The sequence below is a fragment of the Camelus dromedarius genome, chromosome 7 (genome assembly GCF_036321535.1).
Source record: "Camelus dromedarius isolate mCamDro1 chromosome 7, mCamDro1.pat, whole genome shotgun sequence".
Taxonomy (NCBI): domain Eukaryota; kingdom Metazoa; phylum Chordata; class Mammalia; order Artiodactyla; family Camelidae; genus Camelus; species Camelus dromedarius.
Genome location: NC_087442.1, coordinates 55451574 through 55478008, shown reverse-complemented (window position 1 = coordinate 55478008; position 26435 = coordinate 55451574). Strand labels below are relative to the sequence as shown.

General features: G+C 36.1%; 1 protein-coding gene across 8 annotated transcripts in view; it reads right to left on the bottom strand.

The window, feature by feature from the left end:
- The window catches only part of THSD7A (thrombospondin type 1 domain containing 7A), a 555025-nt gene that overhangs the window by 55775 nt on the left and 472815 nt on the right, over positions 1-26435 (bottom strand). For all 8 annotated transcript variants that reach the window (XR_010381671.1, XM_064487540.1, XM_031454966.2 and 5 more), the window contains 4 exons: positions 23473-23707; positions 19072-19187; positions 9711-9843; positions 8353-8456 (listed from right to left, as the gene is read on the bottom strand). Coding sequence is in view for 7 of the 8 variants with exons in the window: in XM_064487540.1 (XP_064343610.1) it covers positions 8353-8456; positions 9711-9843; positions 19072-19187; positions 23473-23707 (588 nt within the window). In the remaining variant the exon portion in view is untranslated. The remainder of the gene's footprint in view (positions 1-8352; positions 8457-9710; positions 9844-19071; positions 19188-23472; positions 23708-26435) is intronic.

Below are 26435 nucleotides of genomic sequence, written 5' to 3'. Positions count from 1 at the left end.
AGAACTCTAAGCTGTGAAGAGGGTCACACAGTTTATAACTGAAAGAAAACTACAAAATGAAATTTGGGTTCTTTGAAATGAGACTACTTTTATCTGCACATCCAATTTGGCTCTCTGAAATAGAGACCTGACTATAAATCTTTTAAACTAAATGAAACTGCCTCAGGTTCTCCACTATGGTTCTCTCTGATAAATTTTATTTCAGAATTGTTCCAACCATCATCCTATTAAGGGACACCAAGAAACCAAAACAAAATACATTAAAACCACTCCCAACACAATTCCAGAAACACATCAGTTTCTTTTGTGCAGGTCTATACTATTTACTAAAGCCTATATACGCGCAGTACATAAAAACTCACAGAGTATCTCAAGTAGCTGAGAAGAAAAAAATGTGTAAAATTCTCATCTCTGTTCTCAGAAACCCACTCAACACTCTACTCCCCTTATCTGAGATTTTAGACTGTGTTCTTTGAATGAATTACTCATGCAATGTTATCCAAACAAGTAGCAACAGTACCATTTGTACAATACACTGAAATTTATCATACATCTCAACTTGTTTCTATTCTGACTTGGAGGAAACACAACAATTCAAACACAGGCATGTAATCTGAAATGAACTTCCTGCTATTAGGGTGAGGAGAATATAAATGTTTGGAAGGGAAACCACCTGGTCTTTCAACTTTATAAATCTTAAAAATCATTTTTAAGACACTGAAAACAGGGTGGTTTTAACTGTGGAAACATGCATCAACTTAAGCATGGTTTCCTAGCACACTAGAAAGTGACGTGTACCCAGACAACTGTATCTGCATTTACAGGTGAAAGGTGTATACCTCGTGTACAATGGTCATGCAATTTCTCCCCTGGGCTGAGGCCTTGTTAGCAAGATGAACCAAAATCCATGCTGCCCTAAGGATAAATAACCATGAAAGCTTCTTAGTGAGGTCAGCATATATCAAAATAATCATTTTAAAGTAAGATTTCATATTTAACTCTATGCTAATTATATACATTTGCTTTATTTACAATTTTATTTTATTTATATGAGGCACAGCAATTTTTATTTAAGTGTCATGGACAGGCTGCTTCCAGCAGGCTGAAAGTCTGGGAGACCTTCATGTGACTGCCCTGTGGGTTACTTACAAATTATGCCAGGCAAGCTCAGCCCATCAATACTGAGAAAATGCTGAGAAGGTAAGTAAAAGAGCCAGTTTCTTCAACAAATAAATACTCTGAAAAGGGGAGCTAGAATTGTTGCATTACAGGTGACTGAAGAAATATTCTAATCAAATGCAATGTGGAGATGTTTATGAATCCTGATTTGAATAAACTGATTATAAACAGACATTTTTGAGACAATGGGGAAAATTAACCATGGTATGAATATTAGACATAGTATGAATATTAGAATGTTAAATATGGTATGAATTACTGTTAATTTTGTTTAGTGTTACAATAATCCTCTTGTTATGCTTTAAAAAGTTAAGTACTTATGGATGATGTAAGTCTTATCTGGGAGCTGCTTCAGAATACTCCAGCAGATCTCTTTAAAGGTGCCAGGAGTGACAGATAACCAAGCGTGACAACACGTTAAAATCTGCTGGAGCTGTGTCAGTGAGGACTGCGCTATTAGTACTCACGACATGAGTGTCTCTACTTTTGTGTATCTTTGAAACTTCACAAATTTAAATGAAAAAGATTAATAAGTAGACTAAGTAGAGTCAGTTCCAGAATGTTTTCATGCAAGTTGAATTATGTTTTAAAGAGGAGAATCACGAAGGCTCCTGGAATGAAAGGGAATAGATAACACTGGTTTGAGCTAAAAGGACATGGCTCTCTGTATCATGCATACATGAGCATGTAAATGGAAGGCTACCGATACAGGTCTGAAGTAAATCTAATAGAATTCAGAATGGAGTTGCTCATCTTCATTTTCTTGAAGAGGCATGAGACGCCCTTATTATTCAGGATGCACAAAGAGGAGGAGTCCTATTGGTCTGCGGATTACCCTTCAGTACGTTAAGACCATGCTGTCATTTCGTTTGAAGAACCAGAGTGAAATAAATTACTTGGTCTAAAATGTGCACACAGAAGTTCATTACAGGAAACAGAGTAAGATCAATGCCCCAGTGCAGTGAAAGCTGTTGGATTATACGTAACAAAGAGTTCAAGGAGCTCTGAGACCTTATTTATTAAATTGAGCTATATTGACACGGTTTATCCCACAGCAATAGCTTCCTGGTAGCACTAGAGACAGAATACGTTCAGCTGACTGAGTGATGAGAGGAGTGATTTTTTTCCTATGGTGTTACGAAAAAAATGACAATCATGAGAATGAATCATGTGCAAATAAAAAAGAAAAAGCTTAATGTGCGCAAGAGCCAGTTGCCAGGAGACCTAATTGTGCTTAGAAATAAGACCAAACCTATAAATAATGCAAGAGGGCTCCAGTTGTTTACTAGGTGGATGTTGTGATCCTGGTCTTTCTCTGTGTGGAAGAGATTTGCATTGACAAGTCTGCCAAATTACACTTCCTAATTATAATTTGTGAATGTAACTCTGGCAGAAAGGAAGGAATTGTGCTTTTTTTTTTTTACTGATCCTAAATAGTTACCAATGATCCCCAGTCTTATTGATGCTCATAAGATATGCAACAGTCCTTACCAGGAAATAATAATCAGCTCCCAGTGGAGTAGCTCAGACCAAGGTCAGCTAGAGCCTCGACTGGGAACTGAGAAAGGTTAACTAACTGCATCACAACAAGCAGGGCACTGAGGAACCATCGCAGAGACATCCCAGTGTCTAGTTTATTTTATGAGCTGTTTAAAAAATAGCAAATGTGAACAATCATTTTATGACAGGGATCTGACAGAGGTATAAAACAAAACTAGAACCCCCAAATCAACTAGAATTTTCTAATATTTATAGAGAATTAGAGGAAGCCATTTAAAAATAGAAATAATTCTGGAAGTTTTAAATGATCGCTTATATAAACGAAGAGTACAAAACTGTTAGGTGGTAACTAACAAATACATTAGCCAAAAGATTTTAAAAATCATGTCTCTGTAAAATTCTTTAAAGCACACTCCTAGGCTCTTTTCTACCAAGTTCTTTTTCTATTTCCATTATTTTCATTCCTATTACATAACAATCTTTGAAAATTAACAGATTAATGCGAGTTACTAAGATAAATTGGCCCAGATACCCCAGGCCTAACCTCAATAATGTCTCTAAGGTATAATCTTTTAAAAAGAACAAAGTGGGCCAGAGTTTAAGCAAAAGAATGATGCCAAAGGCATCAGTACAGTTTAAGCCACTTAATTTAAGCATAAGAGTTAAGCATATTTGCTCACAAAAAATAACAGCATAAATTGTAGTTAAATAATTATATTTCACATTCTACAAATGCACTTAATTTTGGTGGAGGGAAAATTAGAACTTTTTAAAAAAAATTTATTCCTAGACTAGACTTTCCTTTTTAACCAGTAAGTGATGCAGGCTGAGGACTTGCAGGGCCAGGAGGGTCCCTGCCACGTGAGGCGTATAACTGAGTTTTTTTTCCTTTTCTGTGGTCTAGATTTGAGAATGCATCTGAATCATGCTGGCTTCCATACAAAGAGACTGATGTCAGATCTCAGTGACCTATGAACCCTACAATGAACACGCCTTGGCAGGCAAGAATACAGCCGGGATGGGGGATTAGGACAGGCAGAGTTGGCCCTGGAGATTATTAACTCTGGTTCCATCTAATTTATAGAAGTACACTTGGCAGGAGGTGGCATCCAGATCAACACAGAGATTGAGCAAGAGCAAGAGCAAGGTTATTATCATGAAATTCCAACATCTAATCCATGGTATTTTTGCATCACATTTTTGGGATAAATATGTCACAAAGCAATAATACTGGAATAATATATATGTACATTTTAAGTAGTAGTGATTATCCCTTAGGTCAGTCATAAAGACAAAATATGTAAATTGCCCAGTGTTGTCATTAATATGAGCCATGTCTTTTATTTTCAATGTAAATGTAATGATAACTCTAGCTACAGCTAGTACGGCTATGTTTCAATGATGCAGTCACCGACCAACCAATAATTCAGTGCTCTAAATGCTGTCTGAACTGTAGAAATGTGAGCAGAGACAAGAGACAGCAGAGGTTATAGTTCCATTAAAAGTTGATATGCAAGTGCCTTGAATAGCATGAAGCAAATATAAGCTGTTTACATACTTAAAAATTAAATAGATTGTGGACTTAATTTTATGTTATTTGCATTCCTTTTATTGACAATATTATAGGAAAGAGGCCTATTTCAAAGGCTCTCTGAAGTTTCCTTTTAAGATTTAAAGAGTGATTTAAGTTTTAAAGTTGCAAAATCCTGTTAATTTCAAAATGGCTGTACTGCAATAAACCTTTAATTGCAAAAAAGCAGACTTAATTGGTTGGCCCACAGGCCATGGTTTGTTGACCACTGGTCTAGAGCAATAGTTTGATAAAAGACAAGCAATAAAAATTCCTGTCTTTAGAATCACAGAACAGTAAAGTTGGCTAGATCGTATTTTAGTTCATGTGATGTCATTTCCAACGCAAGAAAATAGTAATTCAAAGTTAGTATCAGTTAAGCTCTCCAGGTACAAGGAAAGGCTTAAAGAATATACAAACACAAATACGTTAGAGAAAAAAAGAAATCTATTAATGCAAAAATACAATAAACACTTTTCCTGCTATATTTTATGAAATATATTTTAGAGATCTTAGCTTCTCCTATAGCTTCATCAAATCCCTTTATGAAAGTGTTACTCAAATTTCTATCTACATTCCTCTGCAGCTACATTTCTACATTCCTAATGCATACTTGGATATTTCCAATTAGCTTCCCTGCCATCACCTCTAATGCACAGTATACAAAACACATTTTCTAAAATTAGCTTTTGCTCTGACACCTAAGAATTTTCACAAATATTATAACTATTCTCAAACTGAAAATATTGGAGTTAAAGAATCCTGTAATTATCTTTAACTCATTTATGTCCATCTCTGCGGCTATTGTCTGCTAAGTCCTGAAATTATTTTCCTCTATCGCATGTTGAAAATCCACTGATTTCTGCTCATTCCAACTACTGTGGTTCCAGTCTGAGCCCCTATTACTTCCACCTTGCATTGCTACAACAGCATCCTGGCTGGCATCCAGACCCATGGGTCTTATCTTTCTAACTTATTTCTTACACGCTGACAGATAAAACACTGCTTTCATCAGCTCCTTGCTCCTACCACTTATTGAACAAGGTCTAAAATACCAATCCTGACATTTATAGCCCTCCACAAAATTACCCCAGGCGCCAGCTCACATCTTCAGAGCTTCAATCTCCCCACTTTTCTGTGAACACATTTAATGTTTTGTTTTTCTTATCTCAAATGCTTAGCTTATAAAACTGATCTGATTTTGTATGCGTTTCTCCTTTCCACTTCTTCTAATACTATGGTACAAGTCAAGTCCCAGCTTATCCTTCAGATCTTTCTTAAGCTCTTTAGCTGCCAATGACTGCTTTTGCAATGGATTGGTTTCAGTCTTTAACTCCCACTTGTTGGGTGATGTTACCAGTAATCTCATTTGCTAACCAAACGTGAGTTCCCTGGGTTGAACATCTTCATCCTTTCCTGACACTTGTGGCTCTTTCTACATAGTCTTCCGAATGCAATCATAGTTACATGAGTGGCTGGAATTAGAAAGTCTGAAGCATTAGAGAGGGAGGGTAGCCTCCTCATAGTCTTTGCTGACTGATGCTAACCCCTACTACAAAATTATTTTAATTATCAAAAAACAGCAGAGGTTGGCATTTTTTAAGTCTCTGACTAGATAAGGGCAAAGATGGAAACAGCAAGAATCTGACAAGTCAATTCTGCAGAGTTCTGAAAACAGCCGTGACAATCAAAGGATGAATCTTTTCCCATTTTGCCATTGGTAAAAGGTATTTCTACACTCTTAATTCTCCCCATTTCAGGTTTCTGTCGAAATACAGACTAAGAGAAAAAAATCTTTAAACTATCATGGCAACAAAGAAAAAGATTATCTTCATATAAAAGTTAAAGGGGTTCTTCTGAGTATATGTGTGCAGAAATTACTTGTAATATAACTTTCTCTTCCCAGATAGCCGGTAAGATTGCTGAGACAGAGAAAGTAGTCTGACAGATATGCAAAGGTGAGGAAGCAGTGTTTAGGTACAGGCAGAGGAAGAGGCTCCAGTAATAGGAAACCACGAATTGGAACCATCAAAAAGGCAGGAAAAAGGGGCACTGAGGAAGTCGCATATTCCTCTCCACAGTGGGAGTGGGGAGATATTACAAAGCAGTCACCCAGGATGAGGAATAAGCAGAGGTTTCCAGATTTGAAAATGAAAAGGTTACTGGTCATCACAGGAAGAACAGTTTCTATATAACACAAAAGACCCAGGTTAGTAATATTGTTGCTTTTATGCCTACCACGACCTACACACACATTCATGGAGGCCATGATGTAACAGGAAGGGGAAAGAAATTAACATTTAATGAAGACTTAATACTTGCAAAGCACTGGAAGGATCATTATGTTCTCAGCCTCAAGAGGGGGGAAATGAATAAACTAAGGTTGTGCAGTTAAGTTACAGTTTAGAACCGAAGTTGTTTTCACACTTGTGCAGCTTCTACCATTTCCCAGATTTCCTCCAGTGGTATTCTACAAAAATATGGGTTTCATCTGTTTTACCTAACTTCATGTCACACTTTGATCCCTGGATGCTGTCTGTACATAGATCGTAGAAAGTGGGAAGTGGAGTAATCCTAAAAGATCATTTGGTCCAGCCCTCTTTTTTTTTTTTTCTCCCCATCTAAATAAACTGAGACCCAGAAAGGTAAAGGGGTGAATAAAACTCACACTGTATTAGTGAAACTAATTAGTAACTACATGCTAAAAGTTTCAAACTCATGCCTATTTTCATTATAAACTCTGTGTAAGGGTCCAAATTGCAAGAAAATGTATGCTTGGTTCAAAGAGGAATTAGCAGAGCATGGCAAGAAAGTCTTATATCACTCAGTTTCTCCACGAATATTTGAAAGGGGGAGAATGACTTTCAATTCTAAATACCTAAGTCTCCATAAGCATAGAGACAGTTATGTTTTTAGCAGAAGCTGATAGTGGAGGATGCATATAAAATAAAATCCCCCAAACTAGGCAGTTAATATTAATCGTAAACCAAGTTTTATGTTTTGAATGAAGATTTCTAAAATGACAATTATCAAAATAGAATACTTTTATCAAAAAGAAGCTATTTTTCTCAAACTGTAATAATTCTACCTAACAAAACTGAAAAAGGAGAAAAAAAAAAAGAAGCTATTTTTCTCAAATTAAAAAAGGCAATCTTTTCACTGTAAAGAAAAGGGGGTCCCAGATCAAATCAGTAAAACCTGGAATCCTATTCCATACGTTCAGACTTCTGCATCATCAAATACTAACTACAAGAGAGGGCAAAACATGTTTTTATGAATCAAAGAAAAGTGGCTGTGTAGTCAATTACATATTTAGCTACACTTCAAGTGTACAGCAGGAACTCCATGCTAAAAATCAGTATGAGTAAAAAGAATCACGTGATTTCTATAGACTGAATTTGCTATTTGTATAAATAACAGGTTCCGAAGCTTGAAATGTAAGTATTATGCATAATAGCTAGTAAATAATCATAGCAAGTTGGAAACATTTCCATTACTCATTTCTGCAAGATTCCATGTTATCTAGTAGTGCTGACAGATTACAGTTCATATATGGCAAGTTTCGAGCACATAAATCTGCCACTTAAAAATCAATACTAAGTATGAACAGAATGAGGGTTAGCCATGACAGTGATAAGGATGTCACTGCTGAGTTGCTGGGATTTTTCTGGGAAGTTAGGCAATTATATCACATTAGATGCACGTACATATGCAACGCATATGGGCAAGGATGTAAGGCTCTTATTGACTGTTAAGGTGACAAGCAACATGTTACGGAGTATCATGAGCCAGAAACCAACACAAAAACAACAAAAACAAGCTGTAGTGTACAATCCAGGTCATAACCTTCTCAGGTTGGTCTGATTACCTTCCAAATACAAATAAGGGGGAAATTCAACCAGAGGAGTTACAAACTAATGTCAAAGGACAAAGGACACAATTTAAAAAGACTAGTTGCCGTGTTCTGGTGTGACGTCAAGAGGGGTGGTGGATTCATACCTGCTCTGCTCTGTTTGCCTAGAGAGAAAGTCATCAAGCTAGTGGTTAAGTTAGAGATGCTGGAGAAATGGAAAGCACATCAACTGTGGAATGGGGCCCCCCACCTCTAGCCTGCCGTCCGGGTCCACAGCCTTCCTGTGCTCCAGGGCTGCCCTGCTGCACGCTCCAGGGGACTAACTGGCACCGGCGCCACTTGTGAGTCTTCCACCTGCAAGGAAGGAACAGAAACCTCATGGAGAAGGAGTAAACATGCCAGGCAAGTCACAGAGATTCAGTGGGGCAAGGAACCATGACTCCGACCACTGCAAACAGGAATTTATTTGACAATGCTCAATTTGGTTGTATCTAAATTCCTTGATCTTCATCAAGGAATTATAAAAGGCAGCATTAAATAAAAAAGTGCTTTCTAGGGCAGTGGAGACAAGAGTCCATCATTATCAAGCTCTATAGGAATGGACTCTACAAATGGCATTTGGGCATTTTAATGACTGAGACTGCCAGCAGATGTACCTGATAGTACCAGAAGTGATGTATTCCATTTAAATAAGATATGTTTACTTTACATTCAAATGATAAAGTTGCATTCAAGTCATGAGCCTTTTGTACAGTGCTCTTTTGATTAGCATTGTAGGGGGAACTCAGAAGCTGCCAATTATAAATACACTTCACAAAAACAAATCCCCCAAATAAATACATTTGGGCTAACAATTAATGTTCATCACGTAAGCAGGCAATTTCACTGTTTGTCGTCTCGGAATTAAATACAGATAAATTAAAACGGCAAGTCTGCCATCAATTTCATCTTAAATTATTATTTTGTGATCACACATCCCAACAAATTGATGCCGTAATATTTCATTCGTTGTCAGGATTGCAATTAGATATCACTTCAAGTTTCAATTAGGTACTTTCTCTTAATAGTTATGAGAAGAATTTTCTCTAATAATTATCAAAATTATGATATATAGCTTCAATAACCTTAATTTTCCTTGAGGTAGCCACAAATGAACAGAACAGACATCTTACGCATATCACTGAGATAAAGATGCCGTTTCGAGAGCCAGAATGCCAGCATTTATGAGAAACAGGTGCTCTTTGGAGCCACAGGAGGAACGCTTAGGCTATTCCTCTAACTGAAAAAGAATTGCTTCCTAAAGCGTATGTTTCATAATTATCAATCACTTTTCTGCATTTCGTCATCAACATAAGTACCCCGAACTCCTGAAGCTAATAATACAGCTTGGAAGTTTGCACAAGTCTGTGTGTCCCTGAAGATGATTTCAGTAGAAAAGCAGCTCTTTTGAAGAGGGAAGAGGTGGCTCCAGCAGCCACCAATATCCCCAACGCCACTGAGTCTGAGGGGCAGTGCTGGCTTCCTTTTCTCATTCTCAGGAAGAAAGATTACGGACCTGAAGTATTTTGCCCAGTGCACTGCTCACAAGCCCTTCTTTCACTCTGTTACCTGTAGCTTTGGCACACTTGAGGGGCCTCGCAGGCCTTCTCTTCATAGAGAGGGTCCGTGCAGTCCCGGCCTCCGTTGGCTGGCAGCTGAATGACGACCCGGTGCCGAGTCTGCTTCCTGATTCCGGAGTCCCCTGGAATGAGGCAGCTATTTAACCTCTGTTCTCTGCACTGATAAAACAATCTCCAGATACCACCAGCCTGTGTGAAGAAATTACATAGCCTCCAGCTACATGTGCGTTGACATCCCTGAATGAGAGGCTTCATCTAGTCCAGTCATTTCCTCAATTCTCCCCAAGACCGTTTATACTAAAACCCAATCAATTTATATTTAAAAATGTAAAGAATGAAGAAAACAGTTTCACTGTCAACAAGCCTTCCTAATGCACAGTTACACAGTGATTGTTCTTTTGTTTATTACTTTCCCCTAGAGAAATATGACAGATCTGATTAATTAATTTTTATCTACCTTAAGTTTATCTTCATGCTATTTCACAAAGCCCTGTTTACCACATGGGGCTCCTACATATCTAATGAATCTTTCTTAGGAGAATATATTCAATGTTTTAATGTGAGATTTTATCTCTTTGTTATTTACTTAATTTGAAGTGTGTAACTCGTAAATTATTCTAGTCATTTATTATTCATGTTAAACAGTTTAGGATCTTCAATTCAGGTCGCATCCTAAACGTCCCAGCTGTAAGGAGTGAAACGAAAGTCACTTCCTACATGCAGAATATTTAGAGAAGCATTCAAAGTAGCAATAATTACTGTAAGTAAATTACTCCAAATTACATTAAAAAATGAAAATAATTAAGATTTATCTTCAATGAAGATATCACTTGACTAAGTGTTACTAATATAAAGATGCTCAGAATTTTTTAGTATTAGAAACAGATAACGTACAAGATTTGACAACTTTAATAAAATACAACCCAACTTACAATATATATATACTTTAAGGATAAATAGCCACATATGAATTCACTTACAAAAGAATTCCCTAAAGAATTACTTTAATAGAGGTCCCATGATGCATTTACTTTATTTTGCAATATCATTAAATATTTGATATGTAGACTACAGAAACAGATATCTAGAAGGGTTAGCAGCCCCTAACAATAAAAGTTTAATCAGAAATGAAATAAAACATTTAAAAACCTATTGTGTTTGTAGAAAAATATGATTTGATAATTAGAACTCTCCAATAACGGAACATCCCTTCACATGAAGTCAAAGTATCCCTCAACACGGTCTGGCCCCTGATTGGCAGCAAGGTGAACTGAAGAGTCCTGTATTAGATGGGAGAATGGATCAGATTACTGATTCCTAAACGTCTGACTACATAGGAAAATTTATGTGAAAAAATAAAAATAAAAACAAAAACAGATTTCTGGGACTGTCTCCAGAATTACTAAATAAAAACATTTAGGAGCTGGATGGGGGAATCTGTGGATGTGGGAATCTGATTTTTGCAAAGCTTGCCAGGGAGTTGTGATGAACAGCCAGGTTTGAGACCTACTGAAACAACTGTCCTTCTATGTCTCATCCCAACTTAAGATTCTAGGGTCTGCACATAACTTTATTCAGGATTTTTCCATAGCGGGGAAACCTGTACTGTTAATGAATGTATTAACTATGTCAGTGAACAGCTGGAACACTACCGATAACGAAGTAAGGGAAATATGAGGGGGAGGTGGTGGGTAGCAGAGAGTTAAAGTATTTGAAAATATTGTCATGGACTTTTCAAAATTGTAGCAACAGTATTCTGAATGCCAGATATTTAATAATTTTACATATTAAATATCATTTATCTAGGAAAGATCTAAGAAATGCCAATAGAACTTTTACTAAAACTGCTAATGCCGTCTCCATCCATTATACTGTCCAATGACGATGACTTTAAGGCCCAGGTGACAAATTCCTCTAATAGTTTAGAGCTATAGGAAAAATCTTGTTTCCTCTGACCATCTGTCAAGAATCTACTGTGCTTCTAAATAGTTGCTTTGTTCACCAGAATCTCAGCGCTCATTTTCTTCTCAATTGCAGGATCTTACCTTAATTTTGATTTTATAATTTTTTCTCTTCTCCCCTCCCCCACACCATTTACTATCTGACTCCATGCCTTTTTTTTTTTTACACTTTCTATTATTTTTCTTTTGTCTTATATTTATGATCTGCTTGTAATCTTCTTAAAAGAATATACAAACTAAATGACCATTGTTATCATTTGTTTAGCATTGGGGGAAAGGCGGAGGTGTGTGTTTTTTAACAGGGAGAAGAGGGAAAGAGCACAGAGAAGAAGGTCTTTGTTTCCCAGGTGGTCAAAATTCTTAGAGTGAATAACTCTCCAACCCTTTTTAATGTACAGATAAAAAAATAGACACAGAATTGAGACCAAGAGATCCAGAGACTGGAGGGCACAACGAGATCAGCATCAGAGGCACCTTATCGATGGAAGCTCATAGTCCTCACCTATCTAGACATCACCTGGTATATACGCAGGGCTGTTCAGAATTAGGAGGCAGCAATCAAATGTTAGTGTTTCAATTCTACTTTGCTCATTGACTTGAAAGCCAGAAGTTACTTGATATAAAACTCGGCAACACTCTAGTGCCTTCTCATCACAATCTTCACAAGTCTGCACTTGATATGTAACACTATGGTAACTCTCTTCACGTCCATATTGATTCCACAATGGCAGTCCACTTATTCTAATAAAAAAGTTCAAATACGTTAGCCTCGTGCAGCCCACAGGATAGAGATGGTGGCCTGATTAAAGTGGAACATTCCGAAGCCATAACACCTAGAGCAGAAGTTTAATGGGATTACACAGGAAGTGTCATGACATCCAGGCTTCTATCCACTGGGAGGTTCATTTCTTCTCAGATCTCAGGTGAAAAATTAACTTGTACACTCAAAGAAACAGCCCTAGAGAGCTCAGGCAGGTTACAGAGCCCTCAGATCAGAGTGCAGACAAAGGGAGAGTACAACACATGTTAAAAAAAAAAAAAAAAAAAAAAAAGGAAGGTGCCTCACTAATAACTTGAATTGGTGAACTGGGAATTTTACAACCTTCATAGTTTCCTGGATGTATTTACACCAAATTTATTGCATGTGGTGGGGATACACATATAGTTTCCATTTATCTTTGTGTTTTAGCACCTAGAGCAATGGTCACACATAGTAAAGTCTTAATAAGTGTTTGCTGAATGAGCAAACACATTTATTTCACTTCTTCTCAGCTGGATTATTAATTAGCATCTTTTCTTTCTTTTTATTCATTTCCTTATAGTATTATGCACAAGGATACTAAGTCTGTTCTTTAGTATTAAGAAAAAATAAGGTATCATTTCATTTATTGGAAATAATGGGTGTGGGAAAAATAAAGGAATATTCCTGTAGTGTTTATACTTCAAAGTTTATACTATCTAGGATAGGTAGGGAAGAAAGGGAATATATATTTAGAAAACAATTATGTTATAATGGGCCACCGAGATTCAGAGGGTACGTAATCTCTCACTCAGTTATAGCATTTTTCAGGTATCTTAAGGCATTCAAGATAAACTTTACTGGGGTGAGGGTATAGCTCAGTGGTAGAATGCATGCTTAGCAAGCAAAAGGTCCTGGGTTCAATCCCCAGTACCACTGCTTAAAAAAAAATATGAAAAGATACATTTCACTGGAAAATTCCTTGATGGAAATTCCAAAGGGCAGGTAAAACTAAGACTGGGTAAGCTGGAAGTGGGGTGGATGGCAGACTGGAGCAGTGAAGATGCTAGGAAATTGTAAAGAAACCGTTCCGTGCAGGAAGCAAAATGCAAAGGCAGTTTTCAGATCTTTGGGGATAATTCTAGCATGGTACTACTTGAGGGCAACCAGGTAGAATAGATGCCTCTGCAAAATCCCTTTAGCCTTCAAGTCAATAAGTGCAGTAAGGAAAAAAAAACAAAAAAGGAGCAAACAGAATTTGAGAAGTCAAATGTATTATTTGATCAAAAGCATTGATTTTTTAAAAGACTAGAGTTACAAATAATTTATATGCATAAATGTTTTCCATCCTTAGTAAGCCCTTTGTAAAAATTTATGAAAATTTGGAGAAGTTAGTAAGTATACTGGTTTGAGGATTCAACTACTCTTGACTCAATACTGATCTTTATCAGCACTGATTTGTCAAGACCTATCTTGAGAGAAAGAAGAATAACATTTCAAATTACTCCTTCTGTTCTTCCTGGAATCCTAGGCTATTCTGTTCCATTTACTGCAATACTATACCATAATTTTACCTATTTAAGGTGATTTTAAAAAGGAGGATAGCTTTATTTTCATAAGTTTAAAACTCTTACAAGACGCAGATTTTATGCACAGAATTAAATTCAAAAGAACCACCCCATTCCTGAAAATAATTTTCTGTTGCTGCTATCTATCCCTGAACATGCAACTTATCAGCATTTTTGAATTGTGTACGGCAGTCAGTGTAATTTCAAAGACGCTTGGCTTATTCCCATTTCATACCAAACAATGAAAAACTAACCACATGTCGCTGCTTTATTTTCCCTAAAACAAAAGGCTAGTTTTCTATAACACTGCTGTATCCTTTTTCTCAGTTACAGCAGTCTACAGGCAAAACAGAAAAGGCTTCTCCCAGTGCACAAAGCATCTTAGCACTGTTGTCCAATAACAGCCTCCTCTATCACCCCCTAGTCTTTATTTTCTCAATACACAATTAAGGTTATTCTTTTTAAGGCTGAGTGACTAGGTTTAGGATTTCTGAAAGCCTTTAGTTCTAGGAGACTCAACATAGAGCTGCCAAATAGAACAGGCAGGACTAATCTGCTTCTGGTGAGATGACCTGAGCTTGACGAAACACAGCCTCGCCTCTCAGAACCTGTTGCTCACAGGACAGCAGAGTCTGAGCTGGCATTCTTGCACTCCTTGGTCACTACTACCCAGGAGCTCCAGAGAAGACTAGTATCTAGTGTCACCATGCATTTTAATTTACCTTCCGCCAAGAGACCATCCCAACTAAACCCATTATATATCTCACATTGCCTGTCACTCACCAAAAGAAATTAGCATCCCCGACTCCCTCTTCATGTCTTCCATCATCACCTGGACCACAGCATATATACTGTACATAACCTAATTCAATTTCTCATTCTTTTCCATCCTCTAATATTTCCATCACTGTACCCAATGGAACACTTTGTCTCTCATCTTCAGTCTCTTCTTAGAAAATGTTTCCTTCACATTCCTTGCCAGTGGAGGCTGGCTCTACCTAGCCTTTCTGGGTCTTTCCCCCTCCCTTTACTTTTAGAAATCTTTGACTCCTCTGAAGCTGCTGTCATCAACTTTTTTTTTTTTTAATCAGCTATCCACTTTGTAGCAGTCATCTACTAACATTTCATTAATTAATGACTTTAGAAGGTCCCTCACTGCAATCCTTTCTCTTCCTACTCCTACAACCACTTAGGTGGTTTTGGCATCTACACGGTTATTGTATCCAAGGCACTGGACTCTGAATTACTTACTGTACCTCATTTCCAATGACCTTTTCCTGCACTTTGCATCAATTACTAGCTCTTCAGTTCATCCCCTGATGATAACATGTTCAATATCTGAATACTCTCATCTTTAAATACCTTAATTTCTGGTCACTCCTCCTCCCCTTCCAGTTCTCCTACTTTACTAAAGGTGAAAGTTCATCTTACTTATATTCTTCAGACTCAGTCAAGATTGCCAATCTACTTTCCCAGTCACTTTTTTCACTACATCATCCCCTTCAGGACCTCACTTCCATCCCAATCCACCTTAGAGTGTATACTCTGTTATTATTTTAAGTACTCCCTTGAAAACACCCTTGACTCTGTCCCTCTCACTCTTAATCTCTTGGAAAAGCCCTGATCTTAATCAATGCTAATTATTTTCCTACACTTTTCCTTCACTCAGGCAGCTGGCCATGGTTGGAGAAACATTGGCAACTGTGTTGAGAATCTCTTTTAAAACATGACTAAATGGGCACTCCATGTTGCCTATTACAAAATCTATCACGTATTACTAACTCGCCTACTTTTGCACCGTCAGAATGATGTCACATCTTTTTTCTAACCCACCCTGCATCCTTCACTTGATCCTCCATGAGCATCAAGACATTAGAACAATTATTAAATGCCTTTCCTGTCTCATACCACCAGAATGTAAGCTTCCTGAGAGCAGGAAAATTGGTTTCCTTGTGTACTGCTATATCCTTTCTATTTAAAATTGTGCCTGGCACAGTGCAGTTACCTGAAGAATCTCTGTAGAGTGAAAAAGTGAATGACTGCTTAAAACAATAAACATGATGTTTAATGAATGACACAGTGAAGCCTTTTAAAACAATGATCAGTAAACGTACTGGAGAATCCTCAATAATATAAATCAGAAATTAGTATTAGTAAGTTTTCCTTCATCATGATCTAAACATTTTTCCCACTGACACATATTAAACTTCTAAGAGAGACTGTTTTCAACACACCAAGTTATAACATTTATCAGATACTGACCATGTGCAGTGCGCAGTGCCTTTTCTAAAAGAAATTATACTAACCATAGACAACAAATAATGTATCAGTCGGACCATGGTTCACAAAGTATAGAGCACTTTACCATCTGTTACCTCATTTTTTGCCACAGAACAGCTCATAGATGTTACAAGCAAGGCCTGGAGAGATTAAGCATCTTGCTTAAGGTCACTTGGCTGCTATGTGGCCAAGATTGGTGTCCAAACCAGATTTGTTTACTCAGAGTCAACTCATTCCATTATATGATGAAACTCACTACTCATTTTTATGTTCAAAAACTAAAGACTGTGTTCTGCTACATATAAGTAAGTCTAATTTGATCTTCCACAATCTGCCTCCATTCTCTTCCCAACGTCACACCTTGACTTTCCTCCAGACACTCCAATCTCCAGGAAGCTGGATCTCACTTTCTTCCAAACAACACACCTTTTTCATGGTCACTAAGACTTTTCCTGATGCCTCTGATCCTCACTTGGGATTCTTTTATGCATTCTCTCTTTCAAAAAGGTCTCTTCTGCCATCTTTTCAACAAGATTTTCCCTAGTACTTGCTTCCACAATGAGTTTTCCCCATCTCTTCCCTAGAACTTCCTGCTTTCTACTTATTGAATCATGTAAGTCTTACATTATCTGCCTTATGTAGAAGAGTTCTATATTTTAAATGTGATCAAAAGCTTCTTTGAAGTTCTTCTTAACAGAGCCATCAATACTAGTTAAATACAGTAATCAATAAATTAGAAATTCAGTAAGTATTTATGCATACAATACAGATAAATATTAATTTAATTAACACATGCAGAGTACTCGTGATCTATTTGTTTCCTCATCTATCTGTTAAAAAAATTTTAAAGTGTCTTATATGTTACCACAGTTTTTCATATAAAATATTTTTTATTTTACAAATGGTCACTTTCTTGATACTGTAAAAAATCATCATCAGAGATCAAGTTAAAAATCATGTTATTTGATTTTCAATTACAGTTCTTTTAAATGAGTAAGTTATACCTACTTTTCTTCCCTTTCTAGCCATATAATGTATAATGAGATAACAAATTCATAGGCTACTTAACTGGTTCCTAATTCCTGGACACATTTTAATATTCCAAATTCGTTTCAAATGAAGGTCTAATGAAATGAGAAAATTTTACCTGATTCCTCATTTTGAGGAATGACTATCCTACAATCAATTTAATGGAATCTTTTCTGGTTTATTTTTTAATTTTATTTCTTTGAAATACTTTAGACCAAGAGAATTATTATTTCAAAATACTTTACTCAATATAAGGAAATGCCCAATATAGAAAAAGAGGCAGTTTTTTCCTACTTTCAAAAATTTTACTTATGAATATTAAATTTGTGTTAGATCATTAATCATGTCATAAATGTTACTGCATATGGAATTATTGGAATTATTAGTAAATGGTTCATCTCATACCAATGCAAAACATCAACTATAAAACATTCAAAATAAAATTTTCAAGTATATAAATTCCATATAATACATAACCTTTTCCATTGTAGTGATGAATAACCAACAATTATCACAGAAATATTAACCTATGAGAAACTACAATTCTATTTCTGATTATGACCAAACTGAAGGATATCATATGTTATTTAGTTTTTAAGAAAATAAGAGGATAAAAGAAAAAAATCTGGATAAAAATATCAGACAATGACACTGTTCATCAATAAGATTAAGGCTGTTAACATATTTTTAAAAGTTAATACTAACTCTTTTTGTCCCAAAAGTTTTAAAAATGCCTTAGAAGACTTCTGAAATAAAAATTTTCTGTTCTTGCTCACTTTGCGATTTAATTCATTTGGTATTTCAAGGGTACTTAAAATAGAAAAAGCATTAAAAAGAAACTCATGTTTCAACTATATAAAATAATCACACTGTAAAAAACAATCCACATTAAGTTTATAATTTCATATACCTTCAGGGCTTAAAACAATTCTGGCAATTAAGAACAGTTGTTAAACTAGAAGTTAATTTCTAATTGAATTTCTCTAATAAGAGTCAAGAAGCATAAATAAAAGCATAAAAGGAACTTTAGAAAAAACAGGAGACAGTGTCATTTGTGACATTGAGAGAAAATGTGGTCAGTGACTGCATTTATCACCTGGAGGACACTGACATCTTTCTCAACACCAGTGAGAAAGGGCCCTATCCTGGAGGGTAAAGAATTATCAAAGTATCTGCCATGATATTAAAGGGTCTCTGTCTGTGAGTAATAAAATCAGAACCAAATCATATGGGCAACAAATTCTCATCCTGTAAATGCTGCATGGCATATTAAATACTAGCAGAGGTATGTTTTGGCCATTTTTCTCTTTCCTTTATCCTCATCCTTTGGATCACATAACTGAATCTGTATGCATCTAGTCCCATGGTTGTTTCTTGCCACTAAGAAGGTTGAAAACCATAAGTACGAATAAGATCACTGAATGTTCTTTTTGAAACATATCAGGACACTGTACATTCCTCCAGAATTAACGTTAAAGGAAACATTAATATAATAACATTTAGAATCCCTTCATTTTGATCTATATCATAAAGTTATTTGATTTACATCATAAAGTTCTTTAAGTCAGTTTTGGCATAAAACTCACTTGTCTGGTTCTCTAAAAGCTGTATTATTTTCTAGAAGGAAATCAAAACTTTATGGCATTTGTGCCAAACCAGGATTACACAGCCAGCCCCATGTAAGAATCAAAAACACTGCTCAGCCAGAGACACGTGGAGGTCCTGGCGAGAGGTTTCCTAGGTGAACTGCCTTCAGAACTCTGCAGATCATACCTTTTCTGCATGAGGAAGGGCATGATGTCCAGTCACTATACGGGGTTACAACACAGTCCTTCCTACAAGGAAGCAGACAGGGCCTCACTGTTTCAGGTCGAAGGCTTTCAGGACACCTAGGAAAAGCAAAGGGAAATTACTAGACCTCCACTGGAATTCAGAAAACCAGGTAATTTAATATCCTTAGCATTTTCATTGCTAAAATTGCTGAACAGTCATGAATCTGATTTATTTAACTTCCAGCATCCTTTCTGCTTTTGACAAAAACTATACAACTAAAGTAACTCTTCCAAACTGGACTTCGATAAAGCTTCTCAAGGCAGCATATGTAAATCTGATATTACTCATGCTATGGAGAAGAAAATATAATAATTATACCTAGTTTACTTACAATAATTTCTCCTATTAATAAATGTAAATATTCCAACAAGCTTTATAAGAAATTTATGGAAGTTTAAGTTACCAATTTAAGCACCCAGTTCTACATCTTTGCATAACTAAAGTTTTATTGCTGATTATAATTTCCCGGGTTAATCTGTACTTTACTTTTACAAAACATATTTAGCATAAAATAAATTTATAATGGAGTATATTCTATAGATGTGCTCAATAACAATACTGTATTTATAGCTATGTATTTCATAATAAATAAGTAATAAAATAATAAAAAGGTATAGATAATTATGAAAAAGAATTTTTGCTTTATTTCTGGTTTCATTCACTGTCTCTATTCTTATTTTTTCTTCCATTTTGTTCCTACTTTCAAATGACTGGATTTTAAATATTTTAAATATTTTTGTAAGTCACAATATTTTTTTGAAAAAGGGTGAATATAAACGAAACAAAAATAGTCAACAAGTAAATTAAAGGAAAACAAAACACTGTGTTCCTTGACATAAACTGTAGTAAAATTAACTTATTGTTTTAAAAAATACAGCAAAAATATTCTATTTATTAGGAACACAAGAGAAAGATAACGACAAAACAATGAAGTTTCTTACACTATATAAGGTTTTCACTTCCTAAAGATAATTTTAGGAAGCTGATGTATGACTTTTAAATACACTGTTTTCTTTTTTAAATTTCATAATTCTTTTCTGCATGTTTACAATCTGATTCTATTATTGTTATCACTCAAGTGTTGGCAGTGAGCATTAACACTAGAAGAAGATGTATATTAGGACAACAAAATATAATAACATAATTCATGTAATGAAAAGTACTTAATGTTCTGATTCCTAAGAAATTCTCTTTTGAGGTCCTATGAATCTGTGACAAGTAAGCTAAGAGGCAGTGAAGAAATAAACCTAGCAACCAGTATAACTGTTGCTGGAATAACTTGGCAAATTAGTGAAAAATGGGATTTAAACTACTCCCCACAGGAGAAGACAGATTTTTTGTAGGTCAAGTTAAATTGTCTTTTAACAAGTTAATCAGGTTTTCAGAACTGAACTATGAGTGAAAAAAATCAACATCATTAATCTCCTTCCCATAATTCCTTTATAGCACTTTGCTGACACTTCATTTTTGATATATCTTATAATTTTTTATCTGCATGTCCTATCTCATCCATAAGTATTACATTCTATTCAACTATATAGATACATGCCTTTCTCTCTCATTCTATAACACTAGGGTTTATTTAAAAGTGGGTTTAAAAAAGTATATGAGATTCAACATTTCAAAAGAAATAATCTCCCTGGTTTATGCTGAGTATAAGTTTGGATTTTCCTAATTGCTATGCTTACTCAAAGTCCTGGACGACAAAGAAATTCAGATGTGAATCACAGTAGTTAATGTATTGTTAGAACTGAGATTATAAATCACTAGAACTATAATTTAACCTACATTCTTAACCAGGAAACATTATATGGCAAGACCCCACACATAATCATGTTAATTCTTCTGGAACTATGGAATTATTGATCAGTAATTATTATTGGAAGCACTCCTTCTCAGTGAGGTGATTTTATAACTTTAACAATGGAGAGCTTTACTCAATTACATACTCTTCAAATTTTAGCCTTGAATAAATCAATGAAATTTACAATGTTATCACTGACAACCTCCAAAATTCCGTTTCAGTTTAGAAATTTCCTCAGCAAGATACTTGGCTAACTGTGGAGAACAAAATTACTAACAACAAAGCCGTTAAATGAACACACAAAGATAAATTGTACAGCCTAGATTACATCCAATAAAATGAATTCAGACTTCCTTGGGTGAGGCAATTGGTTCCGTCAACATGCTTCTTTTCTCCTTTGTACTGTTTGTATTTAGTGTTTGTGTTTAAATCAAGGAATCGATTTTGCCCCAGATCTTATTCAAGGTCAAATTAAACAGATGTGATAGGAGTTGAAGTTTGTTACTCAGAGGATAGATAGGATCAATAACATTGATTTTACCATTGCACAGTAATCTGTTTTATTAAGAGGAGTTTAAAACAAGGTTTCTATTTGCATTTTTGTTTCAAATACCGAGTACTGAAAAGCAGTCACTGAATTTAACCTAGCATTTACTCATAAGGGCAGTAACATTTTCTTTTGAATTTACACTATTTGCTTAATTTTTTAGAACTTTAAGGGCAAAGGAAATCCATTTCATTTAACAAATCTATACTTGTATCCAGGTCACTGAATAAAGGCTGCAAGAGTGAAGCACATTATTAATGGATTATTGTAGTGGCCCAACATGGGGCTTCAGGATACCCTTTCTATTGAATGATTTAATGACATTAATCCACCAGGCTTTTCCATACATAGGCTTCTGCACGTGTACATCCGTTGCTCAGCGAAGTATTTTGTAGTTTACCTAACTGAGGGAAATACCATCAGCACATCTGGAAGGTAATTAACTGCAAAACAGGAACAGAGTGAGCTTACTGGTGGAAGCTCAGCACAGTAACCCGCCGTTCTGTGCCGTGACAAGTCGGTCAGGTTACAACCCTCTGCAGTGAATATGTCTACCTGTGTGCTTGTCCCAGCAAGACCCACAACACAGCCCTCCAGCACTTGGGACTTCCACTTCTGCTGTTACTGCTACTGAATTTTAATACACCGCAAATGAATTTCCTTTGTTAGATTCATCCCATCTTTAGCATTATTTCTCTTAAAATACTGGTTTGGGGCTACCTGTTGAGCATGTGGAATAGTCCCTCAATTTATTTAAGTCTTTTGCGCATATATTTTCTGATACGTTTCCTAATTTCAAACTGCATAAATAAAGTATGGGCCCAAATATCACTAACGTCTGCAACCCTGGACATTAATTAGTAAAAATAACTCAAAATGGGATTCTTATTTATCCCCTGGATTTTGTCATATATCAGGTACATTATGACCATTTCCCTGAAACACTAAGAAGTATCTGCAATTTTTAAGAGAAAATAATAGTTTCTAAGATTTCTTGAGGGCTTACATTACAACTCCCCACAACGCCCCATTAAATCCCTTCAAAAAACTTTGAAAACTGAAGCCAGGATCTGTTAAGTAGTATACCTAACATCACACATAATACTTAAGATCTCACATAACACCTAAGCACTTGGCCAGGTATCTGGAAATTAGGAGGCCATTTTTATGCCAACGCATAACTGACAGGTTTTTCTTTCCCTGTTTCACGTGGCTAAGATGATTTGAATTCTAAAAGATATATGCTGTCTAAATCTCAAAAGATAGCTTTTTCCCCCTTAAAGAAATATATTTTTAGAATTGATTTATTAATTTTCTCTAAGGAATGATTAGCCCAGGTATGCTGTGACATGTTTTTGTTTATACTTCTCACAAGGCACATATAATACACCAATTCTCTAGGTCTTTGTTCTCCCCTCTAGCAAACTGTTTGCCTTGTTGTTACTCTCTTCATAACTACACTGAGAAACTGATGGTTTTTCTGCTCATCTTAACGCTCATCCCATCCCAAGGTTCTCTTTTGGGAGATAGTACTTTTGATATAGTACTTTCTGGGGGAAATGAAAACGAGATCATAGTAGGCTACTTCCCAATTAAACTAGATGGGCAGCCTCTGCAGCCCCTGGGTACACAGGAGGTCACGGATGACCTCCACGGCTAAGACTTCGTACACTGTCACTATTGATCAGCCAGGTCTAGAGCAAGCACCTGTTTCCTTGCCTCACTAGCTTAATAAAAGCAGAAAGTGCTACTATGAAACTGAAAGTAGTTCCCACATAGAAAGACTTCTACAGAATTTATGGGTCCCAGGTACAAGACTCTCGAGCTGCTATAACTTTATCAATGGCTGCATTCAAAACAAAGAGGTCTTACTCTTGAGGCCAGGTCGGACAAGCATCAAAATGCTAAATTTCATGAAGCAAGTGAAGCCTGAGCCAATCCCCTGCATGGCTGGCCCCAGGATTTACTGCTATCTTTCTAAAGCCCTTACTTTTTGGGTCCCACTTGGCCCACATTGACCCGCACACAGATGACTTTTCTTGTCTGCATGCCAACAGAGCAAGAGGCTTCCCCATTCCAAGTTGCGGTGGTGTTGAAGGATGATACCGAGGTGTCCTCGATGCACTGGCCCCAGGGACCAGTTTGCCAGTGGTACACAGTACAGGGATGCTCGTTACAGCTGCGCACCTCTTGCAAAGCACTGCTATTTGGACAGGGAGCTCCACCTATAAAAACGGACAATATTAACAGATTAGATATGGTGCCAACAGAATTCTTACCATTCTCTGTTCCTTGGAATTAACAATAACAATGAGACCTGCCACTTATTAGCACAGGTGACCAGCACACTGCTAAGAAGGCAGATCGAGTATTAATCTTACTTCACTTGGCATGCTCTGGCTTAAAACTTAAACTAAGTGCTAGACATAGTATTTGTTTTGGGGGACTAAGAGAACATTATTCTCCAGAGAAGCTGAAAATGAGATACAAACAAAGCCTATGTAACTGCTAACCAGGGGTAACGTGGGCATTGAGACTGTATGGATGAATCCAGTGTGTTTTAAAATATTATCCCTCAAAATGAAAGTCTTAATTACAGGTTTCAAAATGCTGTTTATTTCAGTGAATTTGGACTTGGGGTGATTAGAAACAGGGGTTTTTAAATGAATTGATGCTTTCTGATCTTCTATAGCATTATTGGGGAAGCCAAACTGTATTTCTTCAAATCTAGGATGTGATTGACTGAGATAGACCATCATTTTATGTGTCACAAAGAGAAACGGCTGCAAATTAAACAATGCAATACTTTTTTTTATCAACTCTAACTTTTACTGCATGCTTACTGAAATAGCTTTGTATGACTTATTTAGATTAAAAAATAACACTCTTTTGCATATGTTAAAGGGGAAGGTAGTCCTAAAACTTCTTTACATTCAGAATCTAAATATTTTGAGTAGCTTTTTAACTCACTCTCACCCAAGTTTGTATTCTCTTAAACACTGTCATCCCTGTGGCATCCACAGTGTCGGTGATGCAGGATTTCTTAGAGTGTTCTCTGTTGTCTCCAGGGTTTTCTTCCAGGATACTGGTACCCATCTCTAAGCTTTGATGCTGTTGCATTTTTAATCACACCAGAAGATATGAATGAAAGGTTTAAGCAAGCAGCTAAGAAAGAGTTTATTTTCCTTCCTCAAATGGCCGTTAGCTGTTTTTGTTTTCTTTGTTTTTGGCAGGAATACCATAGGATTGCTTTTGTCTCCAGGAACAAAAAAGAAATTCACATGTACTAGCAATGACAACTGTGTTATAACTGCTGCTTGGCCACAGTGATTTTAAAATGCACCCATTGTACGATGTAGTAATTACAGAGATGATAAAAGGTAGACCAGATGTGTCCTTTAATCAACAGAATGTGGTGTGGAGTTGTCAATATGGAACTCTGCTAGCCCCATTTTAAGGATGTTCTAGGTGGCACCTCATTTTATATCTACAGCTGCTGTACAAGTAAAAAATTATCAAGTGGATGAGCCCATAAGGATTAATGACATGGACACAGTAACAGCTAGGAATTTATGGAGCCCAGTTTTGTTTTGTTTTTTAACTACTATGCTACTTATAGTGCCCACTATGAAAATAAAAAGCTTTATATATTGCTAAAAGCGGAGTTCAGGAGGAATTTATTGTTTATCTTGTTCACCCTGCATATTACTTATGTTAATCATACATACTTGTGATAGTAAATGGAGGAAACACTGAGCATGAGAAGAGGTGGGTTTTAGACAATCGGAAAGCAAGTCCCAAAAATTTAAAAAAAAAATAAGAAAAGGTGATTTAACGGCTAGGGACCCCAACATGGAAGATGGACCCTAAAGTTTGAGATGTGAGTAAAAGTCAAACAAAACCACATTCTGGGCTGATCTGCAGTTACCACTTCACTTGTGATTAAGGACATCCCTTTATTCAGCAAATAAATCAGGAGGCAGTTTAGGTGAGAATTCAACTGCAATGTAGGATCATTTGGGCAGTGTTGAACATGGGATCAACAGCAGAATAACCTGCATTAAACAGCATTTCATTAATGTCCCCTGCTTCATGAAGGTGAAAACATCTGTCACAGTTCGTATCCTGTCCTACATCAGACAGCTCAGTGACCCTGGAAACAAAAGTTTAGGATTTGAATAGAAACGAATCCGAAAATCTGCTAATTGGATTGGGGAAAAGTAAATGAGCATTCTTCCTACCCATTCCCTGAGGCTTTAGATTTATGCCATCTTATTTCTCAGGAAAACACATGCTAATTAAAAAAAAAAAATATATATATATATATATATACACACACACACACATATTTAATTTACATAACCATTTTACCTGTAACTTCATATTTAATAGTAAAATTGTTGCTCTTCCACAAAATAATCTGTGTCTTTACTTACCCCATTTTCACCCCGAGTATATGTATGCTGTGTAAACTGTGATTTGAAAACTCTGAATTGTTTTTGACATTGGAACTGACTGGTTGGCTTGGAAAAAAAAAGTTAAGGAAAAAACTTTCACAACATCAGCATAACGTGTTCAGGAACGGCAAGATAGTTGTTAAGTTTACGGACATAAAGACTATTTATTTTCTTGCCTCAATTCACATTAAAGCCACATCAGCAGTTTTGGTCTGTCATCAAGATAGTTGCACAGATAAGCCCCAATGTGGTCTTAATTATAACAATGAAAGGACAATTTGGAAAGCATGGCTTGGAGTAATCAGTCACTGCAGCATCATCCTGCTATTTGGGGAATAATTTTATGGTTGAAAAATTGATAGATGTAACATTGAATTTATTTATTATTTATGGGAACATCTAATTCCAGACATCTGGGAATATTTCCATACTACTGGGGAAATTATAAAATGTCAACCAAGACAAAATTAGTGATAAATATATTTAAAAAAATCCT